Below are 24,925 nucleotides of genomic sequence, written 5' to 3'. Positions count from 1 at the left end.
CCGTAGCCGTGTCAGCCTCCTCTCCAGACACCAAGATCCCTTCCCCAAGGGGCCCTGGGACTTGGCCCAGGTTGTGTAGCAGAGTGGAGGTGGTCTTCAGGCCTGGGTGCTCCTGAATGGGGAGCGTCATTGGCTTAGTGGGGAGACTGAGGCCTGATTGCATGCTCTGATTGCAGAGAGAGCTGGCAGCTATGGAGAAGGAGGTGGCACGGGTGCACATGGAGGCCGGCCGACTGGGCCAGCTACATCCTGCGGCTCAGGGGGGCCTGGCCGAGCGGCTGGCCAAGGTGCAGGAGGCCTGGGCCACCCTGCAGCTGAAGGCCCAGGAGAGAGGCCGGTGGCTGGCACAGGCTGCACGGGGCCATGCCTTCCTTGGGCGCTGCCGGGAACTGCTGTAGGTGTCCTTCCTTGGCTGCTGGCTCACCTCTGCCCTGCGAGGTGGGGGTATCCTGGTTCTTCGGAGAGCTGGACCCTCCCTCCTTTGCTCTTGCCCTGCCCTTGCTCCTCAGCCAGCCCTGACAACAGCTCCCTTCCCTGCCCCCCACAGAGCACGGGCACAGGAGGGGCAGGAGCAGGCATCCTCCGAGGAGCTGGCTGAGGATGTGGTGGGGGCTGAGCAGCTCCTTGGGCAGCATGAGGAGCTGGGGCAAGAAATCAGGGAGTGCTGCCTTCAAGCCCAGGACCTGCGGCAGGAAGGACAGCAGCTGGTAGATGACAGCCACTTCATGTCCCTGGAGGTGTGAACACAGAGGGTGGGCCTGGGGTTGGGCCGGGGATGCAGTCTGATTGCCCAAGGCCTTAGGGCCCCTCACAGGTGTGGAAACCAGCAGGACAGGAGGGCTAGGCACGGGCAGGGAGAGAAGCTGGGAAGGGGCAGGTGCAGCCATTAATCCTTGGCTCTCCAGCCCATCCCAAAGTGGGAGCTCTACCCAAGCTCTCACCCACAGCAGCCCTTCCCCACCAGGTGACAGAGTGTCTGCAGGAGCTGGAAGGTCGGCTGCAGGAGCTGCAGGAGGCCTGGGCCTTGCGCCGGCAATGCTGTGCCAAGAGCTGGGGCCTACAGAAGCTTAGGCAGGAGCTGGAGCAGGCTGAGGCCTGGCTGGCCTCCCGGGAAGGCCTCCTGCTGGAGCCCGACTATGGGGTGAGTGGGGGTCCTGCCCCTTAGCTGGCCACCAGGCTCCAGGACCCCCAGAGCTGGGCCTCACCCGAACGTGCTTCTCCCCAGCACTCAGTGTCAGATGTGGAGTTGCTGCTGCACAGACACCAGGACTTAGAAAAGCTGCTGGCAGCCCAGGAAGAGAAGTTTGCCCAAATGCAGAGGAAGACAGAGGTGAGGAGTGCCTTGGCCAGGGGCTGAGGGCTGGTGGGGGAGCGGTCCCTCTCAGTCTGCAAGTCAGGGTCTCCCAGGCCACTGAGTCCTCACCTGGTCCTGCCTCACCCAATCCTTTTCCAGGCCAGCTGCAGTGGTAGGAGCAGCATCACAGTAGACTGGGTGCGAAGGGAGCCTCCAGAGTCGAGGCTGAAAGAGCTACCGAGGGAGAGGCAGGCCTCTGAACGGGAGGGATGGGAAGGGAGAGATGGACATGAGACTGAGGCATGGCCCATCTCCCTGACCTGGCTCACCTTGCCCCGCTCCCCAAGATGGAACAGGAGCTGCTGTTGCCACTGCAGGAGCTGAAACCCAGGAGAGCTGGCAGCTTACTGACATCCTTTCAGTGGAGGACCTCTGGACACCAGGGGCCAGGAGCACAGCTGGCTGAGATGGGGGATCTGCAGGTAGGTGTCCCTATGGGGCTGCAGGCTCCCCCACCATGGTCTCCCTGGAGCTTATAGTGGGGCTGGGGCCGTCGGGGTGAGGGCCTATACCCTGGAGCCAGTGCTGGGAGTCATGGGAACAGGAGCTGAAGGTCGTTAGGAATAAAGAGGGCTGTCTTCAGCAGAACCACCCTGAACAAGATCAGCACCCAATCTTATTTCAGAAGCTAAGGGTTGAGCCTGGCTAGTACTTGGATGGGAAGAATAAAGAGGGCAGGGGGCAGTGGGTGCTTTGCCCGCCTTCCTGAGGTGCCTGTCCTGACATTTCAGGGCCCCATCTTGCATTTTCAGAATGCAGAGGGTACTCCCACCATGGAGGGGTCTTTGGAGTTCAAGCAGCACTTGCTGCCTGGCGGGAAGCAGGTAAGTGGCAAGAGATTCCTTCTCTAGGCAGCGCCCCCCTTGCAGAACACGGAGGGACTGGGAGGAGCCCTCTGGGCCTGGTGCCCTCACACTGTGGACCTGGGCAGATGCTGCCCCCAACCATGTTCTCAGGGCAGTTTGGCTCCTTGGGGCCCTTCCCTGCTTCTGACCCCAGCCCAGAGGTGCGGAGGTGTTGGGATTCCTCCTACCCGCCGGCTCTTCCCCTTCTGCTGTTTGCCCTGTCAGAGTCCCTCCGTGGCTTCCCCTTCCCCTCAGGGACTTTGGTCCAATCCAGTGCTTTTCCGGGGAGGCTCCACACACACGGTGAGGCGTGGACAGGCCCCAGTTCTGGCTTCCCTTCTGCGCGTGGCTCATGCGGTCTTTCTGCCTCCTCTCCATAGCCCAGCTCCAGCTCCTGGGACAGCTGCCGTGGGGCCTTGCACAGTGGCTGCCTGAGCCTGTTCCTGGATGAGAGGATGGCAGCGGAGGTACCAGGTGGCATGTGGGGTGGGGGAGATGCAGACATCAGGGTGCTGGGAGACAAGGCAGAGGGAACACAGGATGGAAGGGACCCCAAGGGGAAAAGCTGAGGAGGCTGCAGTGGCCTTCTCTCTCATCTCTCCTCAGAAAGTAGCTTCCATGGTCCTCCTTGACCTCACAGGAGCCCAGTGTGAGAGGTTGCGGGGCCACCATGGCAGGAAACACACTTTCTCCTTAAGGTGAGGGGAGAGACTGGACTCAGGCACGGCCCCCAGCAGCCACCTGGCGCAGCATAGGCTGGAGGTGTGGGGGTCCCCGAAGGGACAGTGGAGAGTTTGACCTGTGGCTGTGTGGGTGCCAGGCTGACCAGTGGGGCAGAGATCCTGTTTGCGGCACCGTCAGAAGAGCAGGCTGAGAGCTGGTGGCAAGCCCTGGCCCATGCTGCAGGTGGGCTTCTGGGGAAGGATGCGGGGAGGGTGGCCGACTCCCTGAGCCCCTGGTGGTTTATGCATCCTTGGGAGGTTCCACAGCTAGCATCTCTAACCCCTCAGAAGTGGGATTTACTGTCTTTTCTCAGAGAACTTCAGTCCCAGAGAGGTTAAGTGACTTGCCCAAGATCACACAGCTAATGAGCAGCAAACATGGGGCTAGTTTTGACCCCCAGCTGTGTCCTGCTCCTGTTTTGCCCCTTTTGGAGTCTGCTGCTCTGAGGCTGCCCCAAGCCCTTCCTGCCAGGATCCTCATGGACACTGTGTTCCTCCAGGCTCTGTCCTGTCTGCTCTGGGGGCTTCTGTAGCCTTCTAGTCCTCAGACAGTTGTTTTGCACAGTGAACAAGCCTGGTTCCACTCGGAGAAATATACAGAGATAATCCCTTATGCTCCTTTATTTTGTGGTTAGCGTGCTCTGCCGAGGCTGTGTGTGGACACAGTGTGTTCAGGAAAGAAAGGCTCAGCCTTTCTTAGCTCGCCTGCATGGAGTTTTCTGAGGCAGGAAGCATGGGGGGAAAGCCTGCCCATGAGCGCTCAGCCCACCCTGCATCCCCACGTGGGAAGGGCCTGGCATTGCCAGGCTGCCCAAGGCCATGCTGAACCCCCAGAAGCTGGAGAAAGGAGTGGCCAGACTGGGTGGCTGCAGATGGCCTGGGTCAGGGCCAGGCTAACAGTGGTTATTCCCTTGCTCTGCAGCCCAGAGTCTGAGCCTGGAACTCAAAGCCAAACCTGTCAGCTCTTCGAATGAGTGTGCGGCCGAGAGGATGCCCAGCCTGGATGTCTACACAGGTGGGACACCTAGGGCAGGAAGCAGGGTGGGGAGTCCTGGGCTTCAGTGGCTGGCAGGCGCCGCCATCTGCAGCCTGAGGTTCCACAACTCAGACTTATTCTCTTGGGCTGTGGGGAAATGCTATGGGAGACCCTCAGCTGCCTCTGCCCACTCTCAGCTGTGAGAGAGGAATCCAGGCCACAAGGCCCAGATTTGCATACAGACTTGACAACTGTCCCCTTCCACGGCTCATTCCACACCCTCCACAGTGCAGAGACCCTGTAGCCAGCTGTCCGGGCATGCCCTTCCTCCTTGGCCACTTGCATGAGGGGCAGCTCGGTTTCCCTCACCTGGTGCTGACTGCCTGCCTGGGTTTGATTCCCAGCGGCCCACAGGCTTACTTCCCCGATTCCTTCCTCTCCAAGGCATGGTACATTGGCAGGACAGCCAGACCCTGCCCCACTCTTGCTCCAACCCGTTTTCTACCGATCCTCCCCTGCTTTCCCCCATCCCCAGTGCACAGCAATGGAGAGGGCCCGGGGTGAGCATGTCCCACTGCAGGCCGCGGAGGAGAGGTAAAGGCGGAGGAACGGGCACGAGGCTGTTACCTGGCTCCTCAGTCTCTCCTTGCAGATCCCAGCACCATTTTGATGCTCAAGCCCCTCACCCACATCTCCTTCCCACCTCCAAACCAGAAAGGGCTTCAGGCTTTCCAGAGGGAGGGGACACCTGGGGTTAGATAAAAGCAGAGGAGAGACTGGCGACAGGAACATCCTACGTGCATGGGTCCCACGCCCGGCTGAGCCTCGGTATCATGTGCACCCGCACACACAGCCATGTGCCTGGAGGTGTGACAGCCACAGCTGTGGTCTCCAGTGTACCCTTCTCCCAGTCCTGCGGGGCCCACTATGATTCAGATGTGTTACTGACAGTTAAGGTCTTGTCCTGGACTCCGCGGCTCGTGAGGCTACCCAAACAGCTATTTCTTCTGTTGTCTAGCGCACGGCAGAGCTGGAGCCCTGAGAGATGTGGACTTGGGTTGTGAGTAGAAGCAGTTCCCACCCACTCACCCCACATCATTGCTGCAGCACCTGTCAGCTCTGGAATCCACTCCCACACTTACTCTAGGAGGCTGGCTGGTCCAGGAGAGGGCAGGGGCACTGGTATTCGGAGATTTTGGGGTGGCCAGGCCCTACTACATTAATTCCATCTGTTTTCCCAACAGGTCTGATCCCTGAGGAGAACCCCAATGCAACATCAAACCTCAAAGCCAAAAGCGAGGACACGTCTAGGGAACCAGAATGAGACTTGGCTACAGGCACGAGGGCTCTTTCCCCTGGCTGCTTCAACCCAGGCCCCCAGGACAAGCTTCTGGAATAGACAGGTCCTTGCTGCAAGATGGGTCCCACCATGTAGCAGGAAACAGCCACTGCCTGGCCTTGCCCTGCTGTCCCTGTCTGGGTGAAGAGGAGACATTTTATGGCAGAGCAGCTGACAAAGGCCAGGGCTACCACAGCAGAGAACCCAGGCCCAAGTGGCCTCCTCCTTGCTTGGCAGGGTGACCTGTGCAGAGAACCTGCTCTTCGGAGGAAGCCCACGCTGATGAGCGAGCTCTGTAAGGTACCTGGGGAGATGTTTTGTGTTGATACACAGCCCTTGCTATGGATAACCAAGAGCCTAGAATGACATAGCCCTTCTCAGCAGTAATAACAGATGATCTCAGACAGCGCCTCACTTCTTTTGTATGTGTCTGTAACGTAAAAGAAGTGCTCCATCCCACTTTGTACAACTATTCAAGGTAGCGCAGAAGGGAAAACAGACACGGATCATGGGCTTTGGGTGATTGATTACACCCAAACAAACAAACAACCAACTGACGATTCATAGATGCTCAAAGAACTAAATACAGTCAGCACTGCTCTGGGCTCAGCCTCCTTCTCCCACTACAAAGCTCTGGGAGTCCAAGCCCTGCTGCACCTGTGACCCCTAGGGAGCTGGAGCCCCATCCTTAGACGATCTGGTACACTGGGCAAGGATGGTCCCCACCTGCAAGTCGTCAGCGGACAGGGAATAAATGAGCCCGAGAGTTGGTGGGGTTGTGGGGCGGGGAAGGGGAGGGCAGGGCCCCAGCCATCACTGGGGTCTGCGCTGCCGCCTCCGCTGCACTGCCTGGTGCAGGGCCTCCAGCAGCTGCTCCCGGTTGTTGCAGACATTGTAATGTGTCAGGCGCAGCAGTTTATCCACATCCTGCTGGCTGTAGGTCACCTTCGTGTAGTGGTAGGGAGAATCTGATGGAGACAGGTTCACCTCTCCGGCGGCTGCCTCCTCGGGTGTCCGCCGGACCCCTGTGGAGAGAGTGCAGCCTGGCAGGGGAACACGCTATTGGGGAAGGTGGGGCAGCAGGAGGGGGAGGTGAACAGAGGCTCACCAGGGGCCGAGTACTCCTGGAAGGAGTCGCTGACCAGAGGGAAGTGCAGCACGGCAGGGGCTCCACGGTTGGTGGGGTCGGAGAAGGTGTGGCACTCCCGAGGCCGAAGCTGCTCTTCTGGGCTGGGAGAGATGGGCGGGAACGGGATCCCCTGCTTCTGGCAGAACCGGTCCAGGAGCTGCAGCTGCTGCAGGGCAGGCAGAAGGGGCATCAGCAGAACAGAGCCCCTGGCATCCTTGAAGCTGGGGCTGACTGAACATGAGACGCATGGGACCTGGGGCTCGAATGCCACGTCCGACTCTCCAGTGGGGCCTACAATGCCAGGCTTTGGAGAAAATGCTCCACACCTGACAGGCTTCAGTGGCACCTGCTCTGGGGCAAGACTGAGCCGGGTTGCCCCCAGCACTCCAGTTCTGATGCTGGGAGGCAAAGTAGACTAGCAGGTGGGCCCAGAGGCCCAGGACTGCACCTTGCAGGTCAGTGAGGGGGGACCCAGATCCAAGATACCAGGAAAACCTCACCAGCTTCCAGAACAGAATAAGCTCCTCTAGTGACAAATTAACAGATTCCAGTGTCCCAATCAGTCACATGCAGTTACTGTCACAGCTCCTAAAGGAAGCTAGACCAGACACTAGACTCCAAAGCACCACTCTCCATGGGGGAGGAGCCAAGAGGATGGGTGGAATCTGGGGCCACCCACAACCTCCCTAACCTGGAAGGCTCCGTGCAGGTTGTAGTCCAATGACAGGATGAGGTCCACGTCGCGAGTGGGCTGCAGGAGGGGCAGGCAGCTGGTGTTGATGAGGTAGCCGACATCCAGCAGGCACAGGTGGGGCTCTGCGGGTGTCAGGTGGTTGGGGAGCCCATCCAGAGTGGTGGCTGGAAGGTTGGGGAGAACAGCAATTGTCACAGACACCAAGGGCACCAGACTCCTGCTGGCACAAGATACTCTGCTCTCCTGCTGAACTAACACCCCCACAGCCTTGCAGGTAGGCCCTGGGTCCCCAAGACAAGGAGAAAAAGAGCCCCTGCTCCAAGTAGTTTAGGGAATCGAGCTCGAAGGGTGAAGATGGGAATGGACTGTAAGGGGTGTCTGGACTGAGGACTCGAGGATCAGATGGCCACAGGAAGACTTTGGAGAGAAGCAGGTACCTTTCCAGGTGGAGAAGTGAGGATGCTGAAAGTAGTCTTGGTGGAAATGGAGGCCACGCAGGAAATTATGTGTTGCCTGGGCCAGCGGGCGCCGCGTCAGGAGGTCAGTGAAAAACTCAGCTATCCTGCCAGCTGTTGAGGGTGGTTCTTCTACCTTCAGAAGGGGGACCTGCTCCTTGTCTACACAGGCAAGAGAGTGGTGACCCTGGAGGGGGAGGAGGGGAGAGCCCCCTGCCGGCTGTCCCTAGGCACCCTTATAAAGGCACCTGAGCACCTACTCAGGCTGGCCTGGTTCCTGGCCCAACGGTCCCAGAACTGGCTGGGCTCTGAGGCCCAGTATAAGCTGTCCTGGAGGTTGGCTGCATACAGGTTGCTCCAGATACCTGAAGGAGTGACTGTGAGGGAAGAGAGCCCGAACTCCTGTCCCAACCCCACCCTTCCCCACGGCCAGGCCTGGCCCAGGACACTCCTCTGAAGGCCACCCTCTCACCCCGGGCTCATTTGCCCTGCGCCGCCCAGCTTCTCTAGCCTGCCCAATACCCCTCACCTTCTAAGAAGCAAATGCGGGACTCAGGGAGCCTCTTCATCAGCCGCCCCATGAAGAACTCGGAGCCAAAGAGCTCAGAGGGGATGAAGGCCCCGTACTTGGGGAGGCCAACCTCGTAGGGGGTAAACTCACACCATTCTGTGAGGAGACGCCACCTCTCAGCCTCATGGTCCAGAGCGCTCAGGCACCCGCACCCCAACCCAGGGCTTTGCCGAGGACCAGGAGGCCCAGGCCTTGTGGCTTGGCCTTTGAGCATAGGACCTATGGCCCTTGCCTCCTTCCCAAAGGCCTGAGGGACCCTGGTAGGGTGCCAGTCTCCAGAAAGCATGGGACCTGGCCTAAGAGAGGTGGGTGTGACATCCACTTCTGCACACAGGCCCCGTCTCCCCTTGCTCCACCAACCACAAGGGCACAGGTGTCAGCTCTTGGGCCACTCACCCCCAAATTCAAAAGTAGTCAGGCTCTGCCCCTTGGTGTTGAGGGCACAGTAGATGGGCAGAGGGTTCTGGCCGTGACTCAAGGCCTCTCGCTGATCTGAAAGCTTGTGGTCATGGGGCTGGGGAAAGATGAGTGGAACTTCAACCCACAGCTGCCTGGGTGCCTGGGTGCCTGGGTGCCTGGGGCCTTTCCCATGCTGCTGTCCAGAGCCATACCCTCGCTCTGCCCCCAGGCCACAGACCCGCACCTCATCGTGCAGCAGCGCCTCGTTGATGAGGGCCCACAGGTTGGTGAAGCAACTCGGGTAGCCCAGGCGGGCACGCTCCGCCAGCTCCTGCCGGTACCGCTGCAGCTGGCTAGGGGCCAGCACTCCCAGCTTGCTCTTGGTCACCTGGGTCTTCAGCAACTCAGTGGGCCCTGCCAGGTCCTTCTGAGACCACTCTGGGTCCTCATAGAGGTTGGCCAAAGCCCTGGGAAAAGCCACAGCCAGGGGCCTGTCACTAAAGGACCCCATCTAGACCTCATGTGCCCCAGGCTTCCTACGACAACAGCCTAGCAGGGTCCCTCCCAGGGTCCCCTCAAGCACATTTCTCCCTGGCGCATTCATTCTCCCAGCCCTTCTAGTTTACTCACAGGCCTAGAAGCACCCTGTCCCCAGCACCCACTGCCACACAGGCTCCAGCATCCTCCTGCCCCAGCTCACCAGGTGGAGCCTGAGGCCCCGGTGATGTAGGAGACGCAATCCAAGAGGCCCAGCTCCTTCAGGGCAGCCAGCTGCCCATACAGAGAAGTCATTGCCCGGACCCCACCACCAGTGGCCATAACAGCCACCACTGGGATCTGGAAAAGAAGACAGGCAGGCAGGCTTGGAGAGGCCCTAGGGATGGGGAAGGCCAAGCCACAGGAAGAGGAGGTAGCAGGTCAAGTGGCCCCCATCTTGCCCCACAGCTAAGACCTGATCATGTCTTGGGACCAGTTCTGGGTCAACCATCCCGACAATGGGATCAGAAACAGCCTGGTGAGCATCCAGTTCTAAGGAGTCCAGGAATAATGGCCCAGGCAAGTTCTGAGCCTCATCTCCTCACCCCGAGTCTGATGCTCACTTGCTGAAAGTCCCAAGGGCCACCTCAAAATTCTCCCAAATTGCCGTCACTCCCCCAGGAGAGGGCCCAGGCTAATATGAACCTCCTGAACCACCTTGGGCCAGCAGGCCTCATACCCATTATCTGTCTCACTCCTCAGAACAGGACCATTCTTAAAGCCTGGGCTAGGCTGACAACCAAGAAAGAGCAGGAAAGCCAGCCCTACAAGGCAGCTCCTGTGCGGGCTCCAGGCACCGCGAGCAACACTGCTTGTACCCAGTCCCTGCTAACGCCAGGCAAGAGGACGCAGGGCAGGGACAGGCAGCTCCAGGGTTAAGCACCAGGTGCCAGGCCCAAGCAAGCCCAGGGGACACCCCACCCAGCCCAGCCCCTAAACCTCGTCCTCCTGCAGGTCTCCGTCCAGCTGCAGGGCCTGCTTCAGGGCTGCGGCCACCACCTGCTTCCTCATGCTCAGGAAGGCCTGCTCTTCTGCACAGGGCTCAAAGCCCAGTCGCACAGCCAGCTCCTTCGGTCTGTGAGGGAAGGAAGAGATCCTGAGACGGCTCTCAGCATTCCCCAGAGACTAGGAAGCTAGGTCGGCCTCACTGCAACGCCCACTGCCTTCTCTCCTCTCCCTAACACTCCTGTGTCACAAGACTAAAGTGTGACACCTGGGGAGAGTATGTCCACATGTGGACACGCTTGGGAATACAGCAAAACAGACTGGCAGGACGTGGAATGCCACGACCGAAAGAGCCTGCTTGCGGTCCCCAGGGCAGACAGGCCCTCACGCAGGACCCATACAGTGGATTTCCCCTCCAAGTCTGGGGTTCTGTTTCTCACCCATGGAGCTCAAAAATGACGACAGGCCAGGCACGGTGTCTCATGCCTGTAATCCCAGCACTTTGGGAGGCCGAGGCAGGCAGATCACAAGGTCATGTGTTCAAGACCAGCCTTGCCAACACAGTGAAACCCCATCTCTACTAAAAATACAAAAAAATTAGCGAGCCATGGTGGTGTGGGGGGGGGCCTATAATCCCAGCTACTCAGGAGGCTGACCCAGGAGAATCGATTGAACCCAGGAGGCAGAGGTTGCAGTGAGCCAAGATCACGCTGTTGCACTCTAGCCTGGGCAATAGTGCGAGACTCTGACTCAAAAAAAAAAAAAAAAAAAAAAAAACACTACAAAGAGGGTGGAGGCCAGGCGCAGTGGCTCACACCTAAAATCCCAGCACTTTGGGAAACTAAGGCAGGCATATAACTCGAGGGCAGGAGTTCAAGACCAGCCTAGTCAACATGAGGGATCCTTATCTCTACTAAAAATACAAAAATTAGCCATGGTGGCACATGCCAGTAGTCCCAGCTGAGGCAGGAAAATCGCTTGAACCCGGGAGGCAGAGGCTGCAGGCTGCAATGAGACAAGATCGTGCCACTGCACTCCAGCCTGGGCAATACTCTGTCTCAAAAAAAAAAAAAAAAAAATACAGTGGACGGGGAGAAAAGAAGGACCAATGATCCCATCTCTGCAAGGTGAGAAGCCACTCTCCCAAGACAGAGGGCCAGGGTGGGCGACGACTCTATGATCATTTAAGGTCCAGCCATAACACCTTCCACCCAAAAGGGTGCAATTTCCCCTCTTTTCTCCCTTGCTTTTCCTGCTCTCTCTGTGCCTCCAACCATGTTACAACCATTTTCCATCCTCATCTCTCCACATTTCCCAGCCAAACATTTATTAAGCACTCCTCGGGTGCCTGGCATTGGGCCGATCACTCACCCCTCCGACCACAGGATCCTCCTGGTACTTCATGCCCTCCACAGAGCACCAGCCTGAGCCCCTTCAGAGAGCATGAGGATGAGGGACGGCTGTTTCTCCCCCTCACTCCTCCGGGCCTGCCCCAGCCCCGCCCCCTGGTTGCTTCCCCAGAGCCTTGCCCAGTCCCCAGCCAGGCCACTCACCCTTCTTCTTTTTTCAGTTCCACTCTCATCAGGGGCTCCTGAAAACCATGAAGGCCCCAGCCACAAAGGTCAACCACCTCCACCCAAGTCGGATTCTCTTACCCTGACCCCATGTGCACTGCCCCAACCCTCGCTGCAGGCCAGGCCTGAAGCAGGGGTGCTCAGAGGGCACTCCCTCAAGAGCCTGGCCCCAGCACCCGCTCAGGGCATGACCTGTGGAGAGAAGCGGGAAACAGGCCCATCCCTTTGTGGCCTGGGCCCAGCCCCATCCAGGTGCCTTGCTTCCTCCTCTGGGAGGCCAGTACCTGGGATGTGGGGAAGACAAGCCTCACCAGTTGGCCAGAGGGCAGGGCGCTCAGTGGCACCTTCAGTTGCTCCTCGGGAGCATCCTGCAGGGGACAAAGGACAGAGATCTAAGAATCTTTATGCTTCTGCTCCTAGCAAGGACCTCACCAACTCCCGCTGGCAGCCACAGAGGAATGGGAGGGATGGGAAAGGAAGGCCAGCATGGGCCCACACACACTGCCAGGGTGACTACTCTGTGACATGGGGCAGAGGTCAGGCTGGGAGGAGGTGAGGGAGGGAGGAAGCTCTGGGGGCCCCACCTCTACCTGCAGGTGAATCCTCAGCTCCTGCTCCCAGCAGGCTGGGCAGTGGAAGTGGAAGGTGCCAGTGCCCACAGAGGCCTCCTGCGGACCCTCGCAGGACCCAGGAACCACAAGCTTAACACTGCGCTCTGAGCCTGGAAACAGGGACCAGAGCAGAGAGGCTGGGGACAGTGTCTCTGTCCACAGAGCCCATCTTGCTGGGAGGGCTAGAGGGCACCTCCCTCTCCCCGCTGAAATGGTCTGGCCAGGCCAGGGCTGGAAGATGGAGCCCCCACCACAGTCCCCCACAGAAGGCCTAAGGGGAAGCTCAAGCCCCAGGGAGTCCCACATTGAATTAGCCAACCCTTAAAGGAGGAAAACAAGGGCTGAGAGCCGGGCACTATCCCAGTGGGCTGTGGACTCACGCTTCTGGTCTCCTGTCTCCTCCAGTTGAACGTGCAAGCAGGAGAGCTCCTGGGCCTGAGGTATGAAGAAAACCTCTTAGATACTAATACCACCCGCATTCAGGGACCCCCACCCTCCTGGCACCCTGGCTCCTGCTGGTCTGCACTTCATTACCTGGGCCGAGGCACCAAGCATTTGCTTGAGATTGTACTCCCTTAACGAACTGAAATCCCAGGTCCCCAGACTCAGGCAGTGGTGAGGCCTGAGCTTCAGGCCCAGGCAGAAACTCGAGCCACTGGCATGAAGGATTCCCGGGACCCCAGACCACCTCCGAGAGCACCAGTCACACTCACCACCAGGATGCCATTACTGACAAGCTGCTCGGCACGGTCAGCCCTGGAAAGAGCCCCCAGACCTCCCTTAACAGGAGTCCATGTCCTCACCCCACAGAGGCCTGGGCATACCCCAGGCACCGGCGCTGTCTTTCCCACGGGGCAATCCCACCGAAACTGCCCCAGGTCCCCAACTCACAGGCTCTGCAAGCGAAATTCAACTTCTAGGCGTCCCTCGCCCTGGGAAGAGAACCAGAAGCAAGTTAGACAGGGTCAGAAGGAGTGCGTGTATGTGAGTGAGTGGGAGAGACATGGGTGTGTGCAAGGGCATGTGGAGATTTCAACCTTCTGCCTTGCCTGAGGGCTCAGTGAGAAGCTCTCGCGCCGGAACTCCCCAGCCCGCAGAGTTCCTGCATCAAACAGCACTGACAGTATAGGGTCATCTCCAGTCACCAGGTCCTGGTCAAAGACTTTCAGTTCCACGACATTCTGGAAGGGGAACATTATGACAGGGCTGCTGGAGGGAGGCGGTGGGAAGGTGAGCAGGGCAGCAGCAACGGCCGGTGGGGATGTGGGTAGAGCCGGTACTGACAACGGGCCCACCTTGAGCTGCCGGTGGATCCGGAAGTGAAAGCTCTGGTTCCAGATGGGGCTGCTGCTGTTCTTGACTGTGCGTGTCTGCAGCCTATCGCTGCAGGCTGTGGGCAGCCAGAGAGTCACGTAGCAATCAGAGGGGGTCACTGTGGGAAGGAGGAACAAGTGCCCAGCGGTGGCCAAGAGCGCTTCCCAGCCAGCTGCCCAGACCCCTTCCTTCCATCACCTAGAGCCCCATGTGGGGTAGGACTGAGGGGGAGGGGAAGGGGGAGCAGAGGCAGAGCCCCAGCTGCCACCTTCCACCCAGAAGCTCCTCTCAGCCCCCTCCTCTAGGCCCTGCCCACCACCTCCCCCCCCGCCCCGCAATCCAGCCATAGCACCCTCCTCCTCAGGTGTACACTCACCTAGGTCCTTAGAGGGCAGGCGATGGGCCTGCAGGACACGAACCGTGAGCAGGCAGGTCCTGGACACCTCTGCCTGCAGAGGCAGGAGAGGGGAGACCGGCTACAGGCTGATGAAGCCAAGGGTGATAGGGCTGCAAGGGAGGCTGGGGCAGTCCCTCAAGGCCTAATCCTGAGCCCCAGGCCTGTCCTCCACCCTATCAGACTCCTCAATCGACAAGAGGAGACATGACATCTCCATCATGACACCTGCCAGCACTTACACAAGGTTCTGCGCCGGCTCTGGGCCAAGGGCTTTGCATACATTAACTCATCCATGATACAACTACCCTATGCGCTGGTACTATTTATCATGACCCACTCCACACGGGAACTGAGGCACGGAGAGGCAGTCACTTGCCTGAGGTCCAGAATTGGGATTGGAGCCCAGGCAGGCTAACTCCAGATTACGCCCTACACAGACCTGCTTCCACCTCCTCGGGGCAGTTCCCTTTAGGCTCTCCACCCTACATCCCCAGCCCATACCCCAGCTAAGCAGCTTCCAGGCCGGCCTTGGGTGGCAGAGGACATAAACTATGGAGGGAGGGGAAGTGGTATGTCAGGGCCTTGGGCCCCCAGCGGAGCTGCTCTCTTACCCTCCCTCCACCCCACTCAGAAGTGCACCCTAGAAACTGGAGGGCTCTCTCCTGGGCAGTGGCAGTGGCTTCTAGCTCAGACCCCGTACAGGCTGTCACATCCTCCAGGTCCTGCCAGGTCAGGCTGAAGATGGTACCCCGGTAGCTCCTTCCCAACCCATACCCCTGGTTTTGGGAATGCAGCCTGGCAGGTGGGCCAGGACCAGGGAAGCCTGTGCCAACTCTTCTTCTCGGCCTTCTGCCTGCCTCCACAAGGGCCCTAATGGGTCAAGCCCAGGGAGCAACCAGGTCTGGGGCAGTGCTAGAGAGCCTCATCCACCAGGGTCAGCCCAGGGCCCTCACATTCCAGGCAACTGAGTCAGAGGAGCATAGAGCAGCCACTTCCTTCCAGGGCCTCAGGATGGCAGCTGGAAGCCTCTAAGTTTCCAGGGCCCAAATCCATGGTGCCAGGGACCTCTGCTGGGAGCTGTTCCCAGAGCAGAAAAAACTCAAGGTGGATCCATCATCCCCAGGCTGCCTCCTCCCCTGGCCTCTGCCCACTGCTCTGGTCTTGTGGCCAACAAACTCCCTTCCCTACACCTGAAGACCACAGCTCCCATAAGAAACACATTAACCAGGTCCCAGGGAGAGATCAGGGGTCAGCGTAGGAGCCCAGTACCCTGCCAGGCCTTACCAGAGCCATGAGACTGAGTCCTCAGAAGCAGGAATGATGCAGCAGCCACAGGATCAAGGACTGCCGGCTTTCTAATCCAGAGCCAGGGATGTGATGTCCCAACTGGTCCCAAGTCCCTCCCACCCCCTGCCTCTGCTCCACCCAAGCTCTACACCCACTCCTGATCAGTCACCTGTCCAGGAAATGAGGCACCCTAAATCTGTACTCGAGCTTCTGACACCTGTGTGGCATCTGCCAGCCATCACCACCTGGGCCTGCCCAACCCGGCCCTCAACTCCCAGCTCTGTAGTCCCAGCCCTGCTGTAGGGGAGGGCTGCTCCCCGCAGAGGTTGCCGCCAGGGGCTAAGCAGAAGAAAAGCAGGGGTTAGCCCCAGAACAGCAGCCGAGGAAAGAGTGGAGTGTCCTGGCGCAGGCCATTTGCAACTCTGGCACCTGCTGGACAGGAATGCCCAGTCTTGACTACAGGGCTCCGCCGATCTGAGATGAGCAACTAGGCACCCTTACGACAGGCAGGGGAGTGGCTGTCTCATCAAACAGCCCTTCAAAGTCGGGTGTTGGGCAGCCTCCACCCTGGAGCTGGGTGCTGCATGGCTGGGGATGAGGCCTGTCGGTTGGCACTCGGGCAGGGGGTTCTGTCTCCAGGGCATGGTTTGTGGGAAGGTCAGAGTGTGGACACCAACTCCCTCCTCAGAGGGGCAGTCTCAGGAGAGGCAGGAGTTTCTGTCCCCATCCTGCTTGTGCCTATTATGGGAAAAACAGGGGTTATCCCCAGGGCACCAGGTCCCACCTGCTGCCCCCGAATGGGGGCAGGACAGTAAACCCGAGCAAAGCTAGGAATAGCTCTCAAAGCCCTGGGCCAGAGAGCCACAGGACTAAGGTCTGCTTGTTTATTCAAGGGAAGGGCTGCGGTGGCTGTTGTGGAGAGCAGGCCTTGGACAGCTGACGGCTCTTCGGGCCCAGGCCAGGATCCAGCCCTCACCCACGGTGAAGATCACTCTGAAGTTTTTACCTGAACCTTCAGGCCCTCCCTCAACCACAGAAGGCAACTTCAAGAGGGAGGATCGGAACATCCAACCTACAGCTACCTTTTATTCAACAAGTGCTGTGTGCCAGCCCCATGCTGGTCCTCACAGACATCATCTCCAAGCCCACAACAGCCATGAGAGGCAGAGCCACTATTATCAGTTTACTGACAGGACACCACTGCCCTGAGATGCAGTGACTTGCCCAACATCACAGCGCTGGTGAGAGGTGCCGCTGCACCTGAGCCCTGCTCCGCTCCCCACTGCCTATGTGACAAAGTCCTGAGAGCCCTCACCCAGACCTGCCTGGCACCTCGTGTCCTCCTGACCACATTCCAAGATCCTCCAAAGCTGACCCCAAGCCATGCTGCACCCTGGGCCAGCAGCCAGCATGCACGCTCCAGGCTGTCTCGAAAATTGACCCAGCCGGGAGGGATAGGCCCCTTCCCCTGAGGCGTGCTTGGCTGTGTTCACCAGGGCTCCATCAGTTGAGACCTGAAGCCTTGGTGAGGGAGTCGAGCAGCTGGAAGTAACTATACTTGAAGTCGTATTCCATGTCATACCAGAAATTCACTGTGGGGAGAATGAGCACAAAGGTCCCTCTTCTGACCTGGAGCCTCGCAAACCTCCCCCTAGAGGCCCTGATGGACCTTGGCAGAACCTGCCCCTCACCTGCGATGCAGCCATGCGACTGCTGGACGTGGTGGAACCACAGAGCCGGCAGATAGAGCATCTCACCGGCCCGCACCGTGCAGCGAAGGGCCTGGGCCTGACTGTAACTCGGGTACCGGGCTAGGTCTGGTGCCAAGGGGTCCAGTGGGATCCAGGGGACCTGGAACACATGAGATGCCAGGGAGCAGCCCCCCAGGCCTCCCAGACTTCAGGCTGTGTCCCTTCCAAAGGTCAACACCACAGACCCTGCTCGGCTCAGCACTGAACAGCCTCAGACTTAGGGACTCTTCAGGTCAAGGTGCCACCTCCCCAGATCTTTCATGCCTGCTCCTCAGGGCCAGGCTTTTGCCCTTCTCCCTCCCTTGAGCCCAAAAACAGGACAGGTACCTTCTCCATGGCTTCTTCATCTACCACCTTAAAGGCGCCCTCTTCGGTTAGCTGGTAGGTTGCCGGCGTGTACAGCTCTAGAGCCCAAGGGAGAAGGGTGTGGGGGAACTGCAAACAGCCTGGAACTTGCCAGACTCTCCTCCACCCCAGCCAGCCCTGGGCAAGAGCAGGGGGATCGGGGCACGGGTGCAGTGCAGATGCCACAGGCACACCTCAGGTCCGGGAACTGGCCTCCCAGGCTCTTGCTGCCTCCCTCCCTCTTGGGACAGTGGTCCCCAAACCCTACACACCACACCCCCTACCATAGGGGATGAAGGGCCGGTCACTGGGCGGATGTAACAGGAAATGCTTCTCTCCTGAGACCACACAGTAGAGGTTCTCATAGTGGTCCTTGTGCACTGCCAACAGAAAGAAGGCCCAGGGGGCTCAGAGCCCTGCACCCCAAGACGGCCTATGACAAAAGAGAAGAGCGCACAGAATCAGTGGGCTGGACAAGATGCCAGGGCTCCCGTATTCCAGAACTCCACCCATCCGGGACTTGATGCTCGCCAGGCCCTGGACTCCTCTCCACCAAGAGGGGAAGTTCTCCTATACTCACCCCTGACCCAGCTGGCCTTCAGGGAGCTTTCTTTGGGTCTAAAATAAACAGTACACCCACCCCCAATGCCATGGGTCCGTTCCCCCACCTCAGCTGTCAGGGGAAACCCTTTGTGGTGCCTGAGTCCTTGAAGCCAAAAGAAATCTTAGAGACAGTCAGCCCAACCTCCGCCCAGGCCCAACCCTCCACTCCTGGCCTCGTCTTCCCTCCCTCTGCCCACACCTGCTCCTTCCTCACTTTTGTATTCCCCTTACACCTACAAGAAGTCACGGCAGCTGCCTCCCCCAACCAGAAGTTCACAGCGTCGGGCATCTTTCCTGCAGGACAGAGGCAGACAGCAAGTTAGGAAGGCCGGGCTGGGGAAAGCTGCCATCCAGGGATGCTAAAACCAAAACCTGGGTGAGCGCAGAAGAATCCCAAGAAAGAGGGTCAGGAAGAAAACGCAGAGGTTGGGAGCTTGGGAAAGGGGCCTTCCCTCCCCTGGGGCAGAAGAAAGGACAACAATCTTCAGTAGTTCATCTGCGATGAAGTCAGGCCTGGGAACGTGAGTATTTTGTGAGCTGCACCCGGCGCCGACAGGACCAAGCCTGTAGGCCAAGTCATCACCTAAGCGACCACCCCACCTCCACTCACCCAGGGCTTTGGAGGCCCAGGGCACATGGGATTCCAGATCAGGCAGCAGCTGGGCCAGCTCAGTGGGCAGATTGGAGCATTGCTTCTGCACATAAAGGACTCCCGGGTGCTGGGCACGGTACTCCAGCACATCCACCACGAAGCTCAGAGGCAGGCGGCGTTCAGCTGGCATCACGAAGCGGTCCCCTCTCACAGCATCCGCGTAACCGTCTGGGGTGACAGCCACACTGACCTCCGTGGAGCCCACAGTGGCTCTAGAGGAGGGGACACTCAGCCCATGCTCTGATGCCAGGAATCACTGCTCACGCCCCACCCCAGGGCAGCTCCCACCTGAAATAGGGGAGGGACCACTTCTGTAGAGCCGGCCAGTGCTGCTGAGCGTTGCGAATGATGCACGGCCTGTTGGGGCAGACCCAGTCCCGGTAGAAGCAGAGCGGAGTTGGGGGCTTGTCCAGGTAGGGCACAGCAAGAGGCACACTGAGCTCTGAGAGAAAGAGGAGGACAGGGGATGGAGGGGCTGAAATCAGCAGCACCCCGTCCCTGCCCAAGAGATGCCTTCCCTGGAAAGGCTATGCTATGTCACTGGGAAATGCCCACTGCTGACCAAAGGACCCTGGACAACCAGGAATAGAAGGATGAGGAGGAAAAATGAAGGCAGAAAGCACCATGCATGCACACCAGCACAGGCCCTGACCATCCACAGGGCCAGGGACTACTGCCCAGCCCATAACCCAAATCCCCTGTGGGGCTGTGTCTGCACCTACATGATGGACCCTCCACCTTCCCACCCTGGAGAGGCCAGTCTCCTAGCACCTACCAGGAATATGGTGGAATCAGGAGCTCTAGAATGAGTAAGGCTGAGGCCCACCAGCCACAGGTTGGTGTGGGTGCGGTGTGGCTCTGGAAAACCCACTTCAACAGTGATTATTTACTGAGCACCTAGAATGTGCTCAGCACTTGGCTTGGCCAATCTGGGTCTATCCGGGATGACACAATCACCATCTTAGGAAATTTACAACCTTCTCACCGGGAAGACTAACTACCAGCCGACACCAATGGAGAAATGGAAGGGCTTGGCTGTGGTTTGGGTCCCACTGAACTGCATCACCACCTCCAGACTCCCAGGGCCACCACGTGCACTTCAGCAGGTTGTGCAGTGTGCCACCACCCCGCAGGGGTCTACAGTGGCCCTGCATCACCTCTAATAAAAACCTCCTCTTTTTGACTCGGCTTTCTCCTTCGCTCCTGTCACCCTACTGGTTGGCTCCAAGTCCTGTTGATTCTGTCTCCCATGTCTCTCAAACCCACCTGCTTCTTCTCTCCTCCGGTGGCATCCACGTTCCAGCTACCTCCTTTGGGTCGTCACTCAAATGTCACATTGATAAGGCTTCCTTCTCTAACTATACTCTCTAAATTTATAATCTGCCCCCCCTAGTCTTTGTATCCCTTTGCCTATTTTATTTTTCTCCTTAGCATTCATCACCATCTAACATGCTATATATTTTAGGGCTGGGCATGGCGGCTCATAATCTGTAATCCCAGCACTTTGGGAGGCAGAGGCAGGAGGATTGCTGAGGCTGGGAGTTCAAGACCAGTCTTGGCCACATAGTGAGGCCCCATCTCAACAAAAAATTTTAAAATCAGCTGGACATGGTGGCATGCACCTACACTCCTAGCTATGCTAGAGGCTGAAGCAGGAGGATCACTTGATTCTAAGAGCTGGAGGCTGCACTGAGCTATCATCATGCCACTGCACTCCTGCCTGTGTGACCTTATCTCAAAAAAAGATATGATATATTTCACTTACATTAGCTTATCATTCACTTACATCAGTTTATCATTCTATCACCCTTCCTAGAATGTAAGCTCCACAAGGGCAAAGATACTCGTCTTGTTCAGTGACGCACTCCTGGGACCTAGAACAGTACTGAGCACACAGCAGATGCTGAGCAGAGATTTGCTTAATGTTGAATGAAAGTCTCCAGCATCAGCCGGGTGCGGTGGCTCACGCCTGTAATCCCAGCACTTTGGGAGGCTGAGGCAGGCAGATCACGAGGTCAAGAGATCAAGACCATCCTGGCCAACATGGTGAAACCCCGTCTCTACTAAAATAACACAAAAATCAGCTGGGCATGGTGGTGCACACCTATAGTCCCAGTTACTCGGGAGGCTGAGGCAGAAGAATTGCTTGAACCCGGGAGGCGGAGGTTGCAGTGAGCCAAGACTGCGCCACTGCACTCCAGCCTGGCAACAGGGGAAGACTCTGTCTCCAAAAAAAAAAAGTCTCCAGCATCCTGGCTGACGGTTGCAGCAGTGAACTAGCTGGTTTCTCTGGCTTAATACCACTCCCTCTCAAAGCGTTAATCATCACAGCCCCAGTCATCTTCTGAAAATACAATCTCATCTTGTCGTACCTCTAGTAACGCACGCCTGGATGGCTTACTGCTGCTCCTTAGAGAATGCAGCCTGCCTTGGCACGCACGATCAGGCCCGACCTACTCTTCTAGTCTGATTTCCTGCTGTCTTGTGCCTGCCCTTGCCAAACACCGTCTATTCAGGTGGTGCCTTTGTTCCAGCTGCTCATTCAGACTGGAATGTCTTTCTGCTGGTTTTTATAAAGTATACAGGGCTTCACTTTGCTACACTCGTGCTCTAGGTCAAGCCAGAAGGCCCTGGTCTCCATTCGGTAGTTACCACACCCTGCTCCAAACGGTCCCGGCACTGATGTTCACCTCGGAGGTTAGGCTCCATCTCTCACGGCCACACCATGCCAGTCACCTATACTTTGTGATCAGTTGCAAAGTGAACGTTCTTAGACCAAAAATTGGAACTGAGTGAGAAGACCCCAGTGGGCCCAGGAATACAAGAAAGAGCTGGCATGCCTGCTTGTTTCTCTGGTTAGGGTACCTCCTCTCTGCAGGCAGGTTGTTCTGTCATCTCTCCAGCTGTAAGCAGACTAGGTAGTTCCTCCCTGCAGCTGGTCATCACACAGTCTCTTCTGGTCTGGCTGAGTCTGGGGCTTTTTATGGGCCTCAGAGGGGAGGAAGTACATGCTGATTGGTCCATGGGCAGCCATGTGCCAGCTGGAAAAAGCACAAGTTCCCATTCCAGTGGGTGGGACCGGTAGCCCAGCCCCCAGGCTTCAGGCCTTCCCTGGCTTGAAGGTGGGGCTGTACCCAGGACCTGGCCCCTTCTACCCAGGAACCTGTCTGTCTCTTGCCACCATTCATGGCATCCAGGCTGTTTGTGCCAAGGGGTGCCTGCAGGCCAGCATCAAGCTGTCCTCAGCTCCTCCTGGCCTCCCTCCCATGCTCTTTGGTGCCCAAAGTCCGAAGGGGACCAAGGTGGCAGGGGGCTGGTGTGTCAGCACTGCCCTGAGCATTTACACACACAGCCAGGTTGCAATAGCACCCAGGCTTGGCCTCAACTTTGCTTCGTGATCTCATCAAGTGCTGACAGTGGAGAGAAGCCAGGCAGCAGGACCAGGCACTTCTGAGCCTGCAGCGGCAGGAAGGGGGCCAGGCCCCCAAGAGTTCAGAGATGCCTGGGTCCACAACTGCACCTTGGGAGGCTGCAGCTGCATCCAGGAGGGTGGGGCTCCTGCCTCCCAAGAGCACAGGTGTGCCTGCATTGCAGCCCTGGCTTGGGTGGCTACGATTGTGCCTAGGGAGCTCCCACTCCACCAACTTGGAAGGGGCGGGGTTCCTGCTTGTCCTCAGCTCCTGCTAGCTCTGTGGAGCATGCAGTCACAGCAGCTGCACCTCATTTTTGCATTTTTCCCCCTGCCGGGGTGGGGTGGCAGCACGGGCAAGGTCCAAGTGGCATGGCAACACCAGTCAACCTAACACAAATGAACTTGATGCTCCTGGGGCTGGCCCTACAAGTCCCAGCTGTACTGTTGGTGAGGTGCTCACTCACAGGCTTCTGGGATGTGACAGGGAGCAAGGTTAAGGCTACAGCAGAGGCTCTGGGCTTGGGAGCAGGTCCTGCCCGGCCATGTGAGGGTGAGGATGGTGCAGTCAGCTGCCATAGGGATGCAGGGCACAGGGGACCCACTACCGCACTGCTGCTCCCACACTCACTTCTGCTGCCCAACTTGTGCCTCTCCGCTGCAGCCAGTGTGATGACAGCATCCGTCCCAGAGTGGCCGCCGCTGCCATCAAAACTACTGGATTCAAGCAATCCTCCTGCCTCAGCCTCCTGAATAGGTGGGACTACAGGAACATGCTACCACACCAATTAAAAAAATATATTTTTGCCGGGCGTGGTGGCTCAAGCCTGTAATCCCAGCACTTTGGGAGGCCGAGGCGGGTGGATCACGAGGTCAAGAGATCGAGACCATCCTGGCCAACATGGTGAAACCCTGTCTCTATTAAAAATACAAAAAAAAAAAAAATTAGCTGGGCATGGTGGCGTGCACCTGTAGTCCCAGCTACCCGGGAGGCTGAGGCAGGAGAATTGCTTGAACCTGGGAGGAGGAGGTTGCAGTGAGCCAAGATCATGCCACTGCACTCCAGCCTGGTGCCTGGTGACAGAGCAAGACTGTGTCTCAAAAAAAATTTTTTTTTAGTGATGGTGTCTCACTACATTGCCCAGGCTGGTCGTGAACTCCAGGCCTCAAGAGATATTTCCATAGCGCTAGGATTATAGGTGTGAGCACTGCACATAGCCCAGGATTCTGAAAATACATGGAAACTGCCATTTTCTCACCCTTTGGATTTCTGCAATTAGGAATTTCTGTTTTACTTGCTCACCATTTCCTTTAGAGAATGGTTGCTTTTCTCTCCTGTGGCTTCAAAGTGAGAAAATTTCGAATGGGATCCAAACAATTCCTTTGATCCCATAACTCTGCTAAGAACTTAGCTAACAAGGCATGGAGCAATGGTTTATGCCTGTAATCCCAACACTTTGGAATGCCGAGGTGCCAAGAATTGCTTAAGCCCAGGAGTTTAAGACCAGCCTTGTCTCTACTAAAATTCAAAAAAATTAGCCAGGCATGGTGGTGCATGCCTGTAGTCTCAGCTACTCCCAGGGGCTGAAGCAGGTGGATCTCTTGAACCTGGGAGGCGGAGTTGCAGTGAACTATGACCATGCCACTGCACTCCAGCCTGGGTGATAGAGCAAGACCCTGTCTCAAAATAAATAAATAAATAAAAATATATAAACAATTTAACCAACGAAAATACTCACACATGTACACAAAGACCCTGCTCCTGCAGACTGGCTTGTTTCCTGAACACACCAGGTACACTCCCACTGAGGGCTTTGCCTGCACTTACCTTCTAACCACCTTCTATTGTAAATTTACTCACTCAGTACACCTGTGGTTAATTGTTCACCTTCTCACTTAGAATGTTAACATATGAAGACAGAGATTTGTTTTGTTCAATATCTCAAACACAGTGAACAGACGCTGCCACACAGATATTGAGTAATTATTTGTTAAATTGATACTCAAAAGTATTTCTTGCAGCATTATTGAAAACAACAGATTGGAAATGACCTAAATGACTAAGTGAATACAGCACTAGCACAAAGATGTGAAAAAGACTGAGGTAGAGAAATGTTAAATGATCTTCAAGATACATGGTGAAGTAGAGTGTGTTTAGCAGGCTACTATTGTATAAAAAAGAGACTAAAAAGCCGTGCGTGCAAAGATATAAACAGTCTTTCTGGATGAATGCAAACTGGGGCCGGGATGGCACCTTGCCTCATTTACATTGCATACCATTATATATTACGTACACGTGCCTGTGTCGCTGTCTGTGCTAAGAAATCACTTAAAGAAAAAAGGAAGGAAGAGAGGAAGAAAAAATAAAAAAGAAGCAGGGGAAGAGCCAAGGACCATCTGTCAGCCTGCAATCCTCCCAAAGTGTGACAGGGGACTTGGGGGCGGAGGTGGGACACGTGGGGGAGGAATTCGACCACCACACGTGTGCCTTTGATGAGCTTTCAAAATGGGTAACAGCAAACTGCCCAAGACCGTGGGAAACAAAGGACTCGGCCACGACCATGGTCAAGACGGCACCGGGCCTTGGGAATAACGTGAACAGAGTCACCCGAAGCCACGAGAGTGCGTGAACACGGGAGGAGGGAAGCGGGTTGCGACACAAGAGCAACCTGGTGGGGCCTTAGGCCAGTCGCACACAAGAGGTTCCGCCACCCCCGTCAGCGGCATCTCAGGGCCCCTCCCGTGTTCGGAGGTCACCGCAGCCTCTGGGAGAGCCTACTCACCCCTTGCAGCGGCCGGGAATTCTCGTAACTCCCTCCGTACGGCTTCCAAAGACGCCTCCGCCATGGCTGCGCCAGCGCCGGCGCGAGACCCCGCCTCTCCCTGACGTCCTCGCCGCAGGCCATACCCGAGGCCTCCGCCCCGCCCCCCCGAGGCCTCCGCCCCGCCCCCCCCCGAGGCCTCCGCCCCGCCCCCCCCGAGGCCTCCGCCCCGCCCCCCCGAGGCCTCCGCCCCG

The 24,925-nt window shown here is 57.5% G+C and overlaps 3 protein-coding genes across 5 annotated transcripts in view; 1 reads left to right on the top strand and 2 right to left on the bottom strand.

Annotated features, from left to right (window-relative positions):
- Positions 1 to 5,221, top strand: part of SPTBN5 (spectrin beta, non-erythrocytic 5) — a 46,252-nt gene extending 41,031 nt beyond the window's left edge. Inside the window, 13 exon segments of the mRNA XM_021668799.2 lie at positions 177 to 394; positions 548 to 737; positions 965 to 1,141; positions 1,226 to 1,330; positions 1,642 to 1,776; positions 2,107 to 2,178; positions 2,580 to 2,666; positions 2,806 to 2,897; positions 3,020 to 3,105; positions 3,844 to 3,905; positions 3,908 to 3,936; positions 4,433 to 4,491; positions 5,142 to 5,221. Coding sequence (XP_021524474.2) covers positions 177 to 394; positions 548 to 737; positions 965 to 1,141; positions 1,226 to 1,330; positions 1,642 to 1,776; positions 2,107 to 2,178; positions 2,580 to 2,666; positions 2,806 to 2,897; positions 3,020 to 3,105; positions 3,844 to 3,905; positions 3,908 to 3,936; positions 4,433 to 4,491; positions 5,142 to 5,221 — 1,392 coding nt within the window.
- A 414-nt stretch (positions 5,222 to 5,635) lies between these two features.
- PLA2G4B (phospholipase A2 group IVB) lies at positions 5,636 to 16,907 on the bottom strand. Of its 3 annotated transcripts, none has more exons than XM_064374886.1 (20): positions 16,841 to 16,907; positions 13,842 to 13,914; positions 13,447 to 13,583; positions 13,201 to 13,332; positions 13,043 to 13,083; positions 12,865 to 12,907; positions 12,532 to 12,586; positions 12,131 to 12,261; positions 11,825 to 11,908; positions 11,520 to 11,557; positions 9,961 to 10,096; positions 9,185 to 9,321; positions 8,729 to 8,951; positions 8,482 to 8,599; positions 8,044 to 8,181; positions 7,775 to 7,879; positions 7,497 to 7,676; positions 7,057 to 7,223; positions 6,345 to 6,531; positions 5,636 to 6,261 (listed from the first exon to the last, which is right to left on the bottom strand). In XM_064374886.1, exons 1-20 carry the CDS (start codon positions 16,853 to 16,855, stop codon positions 6,050 to 6,052), a joined length of 2,352 nt encoding a protein of 783 aa, XP_064230956.1. In that variant the 5' UTR covers positions 16,856 to 16,907; the 3' UTR covers positions 5,636 to 6,049. The 3 variants fall into 3 exon arrangements, with proteins under 3 accessions (XP_064230956.1, XP_012317850.2, XP_012317859.2); XM_012462427.3 differs by lacking the exon at positions 16,841 to 16,907 and adding an exon at positions 15,147 to 16,103 and having other exon boundaries at positions 5,636 to 6,279; positions 7,775 to 7,891; positions 12,125 to 12,261; positions 13,189 to 13,332; XM_012462436.3 differs by lacking the exon at positions 16,841 to 16,907 and adding an exon at positions 15,147 to 16,103.
- JMJD7 (jumonji domain containing 7) lies at positions 16,211 to 24,807 on the bottom strand. The gene is made up of 8 exons (XM_012462437.3): positions 24,693 to 24,807; positions 18,789 to 18,942; positions 18,459 to 18,712; positions 18,086 to 18,142; positions 17,530 to 17,625; positions 17,228 to 17,304; positions 16,841 to 17,000; positions 16,211 to 16,741 (listed from the first exon to the last, which is right to left on the bottom strand). The coding sequence occupies exons 1-8, from the start codon at positions 24,754 to 24,756 to the stop codon at positions 16,653 to 16,655; spliced, it is 951 nt and encodes a 316-aa protein (XP_012317860.2). The 5' UTR covers positions 24,757 to 24,807; the 3' UTR covers positions 16,211 to 16,652.
- Between the last annotated feature and the right edge of the window lie 118 nt (positions 24,808 to 24,925).

The sequence above is a fragment of the Aotus nancymaae genome, unplaced genomic scaffold (assembly GCF_030222135.1).
Source record: "Aotus nancymaae isolate 86718 unplaced genomic scaffold, 86718_ANA_hifiasm-v0.15.2.pri h1tg000011l, whole genome shotgun sequence".
Taxonomy (NCBI): Eukaryota; Metazoa; Chordata; class Mammalia; order Primates; family Aotidae; genus Aotus; species Aotus nancymaae.
This window is presented reverse-complemented; position numbering and strand designations above follow the sequence as displayed.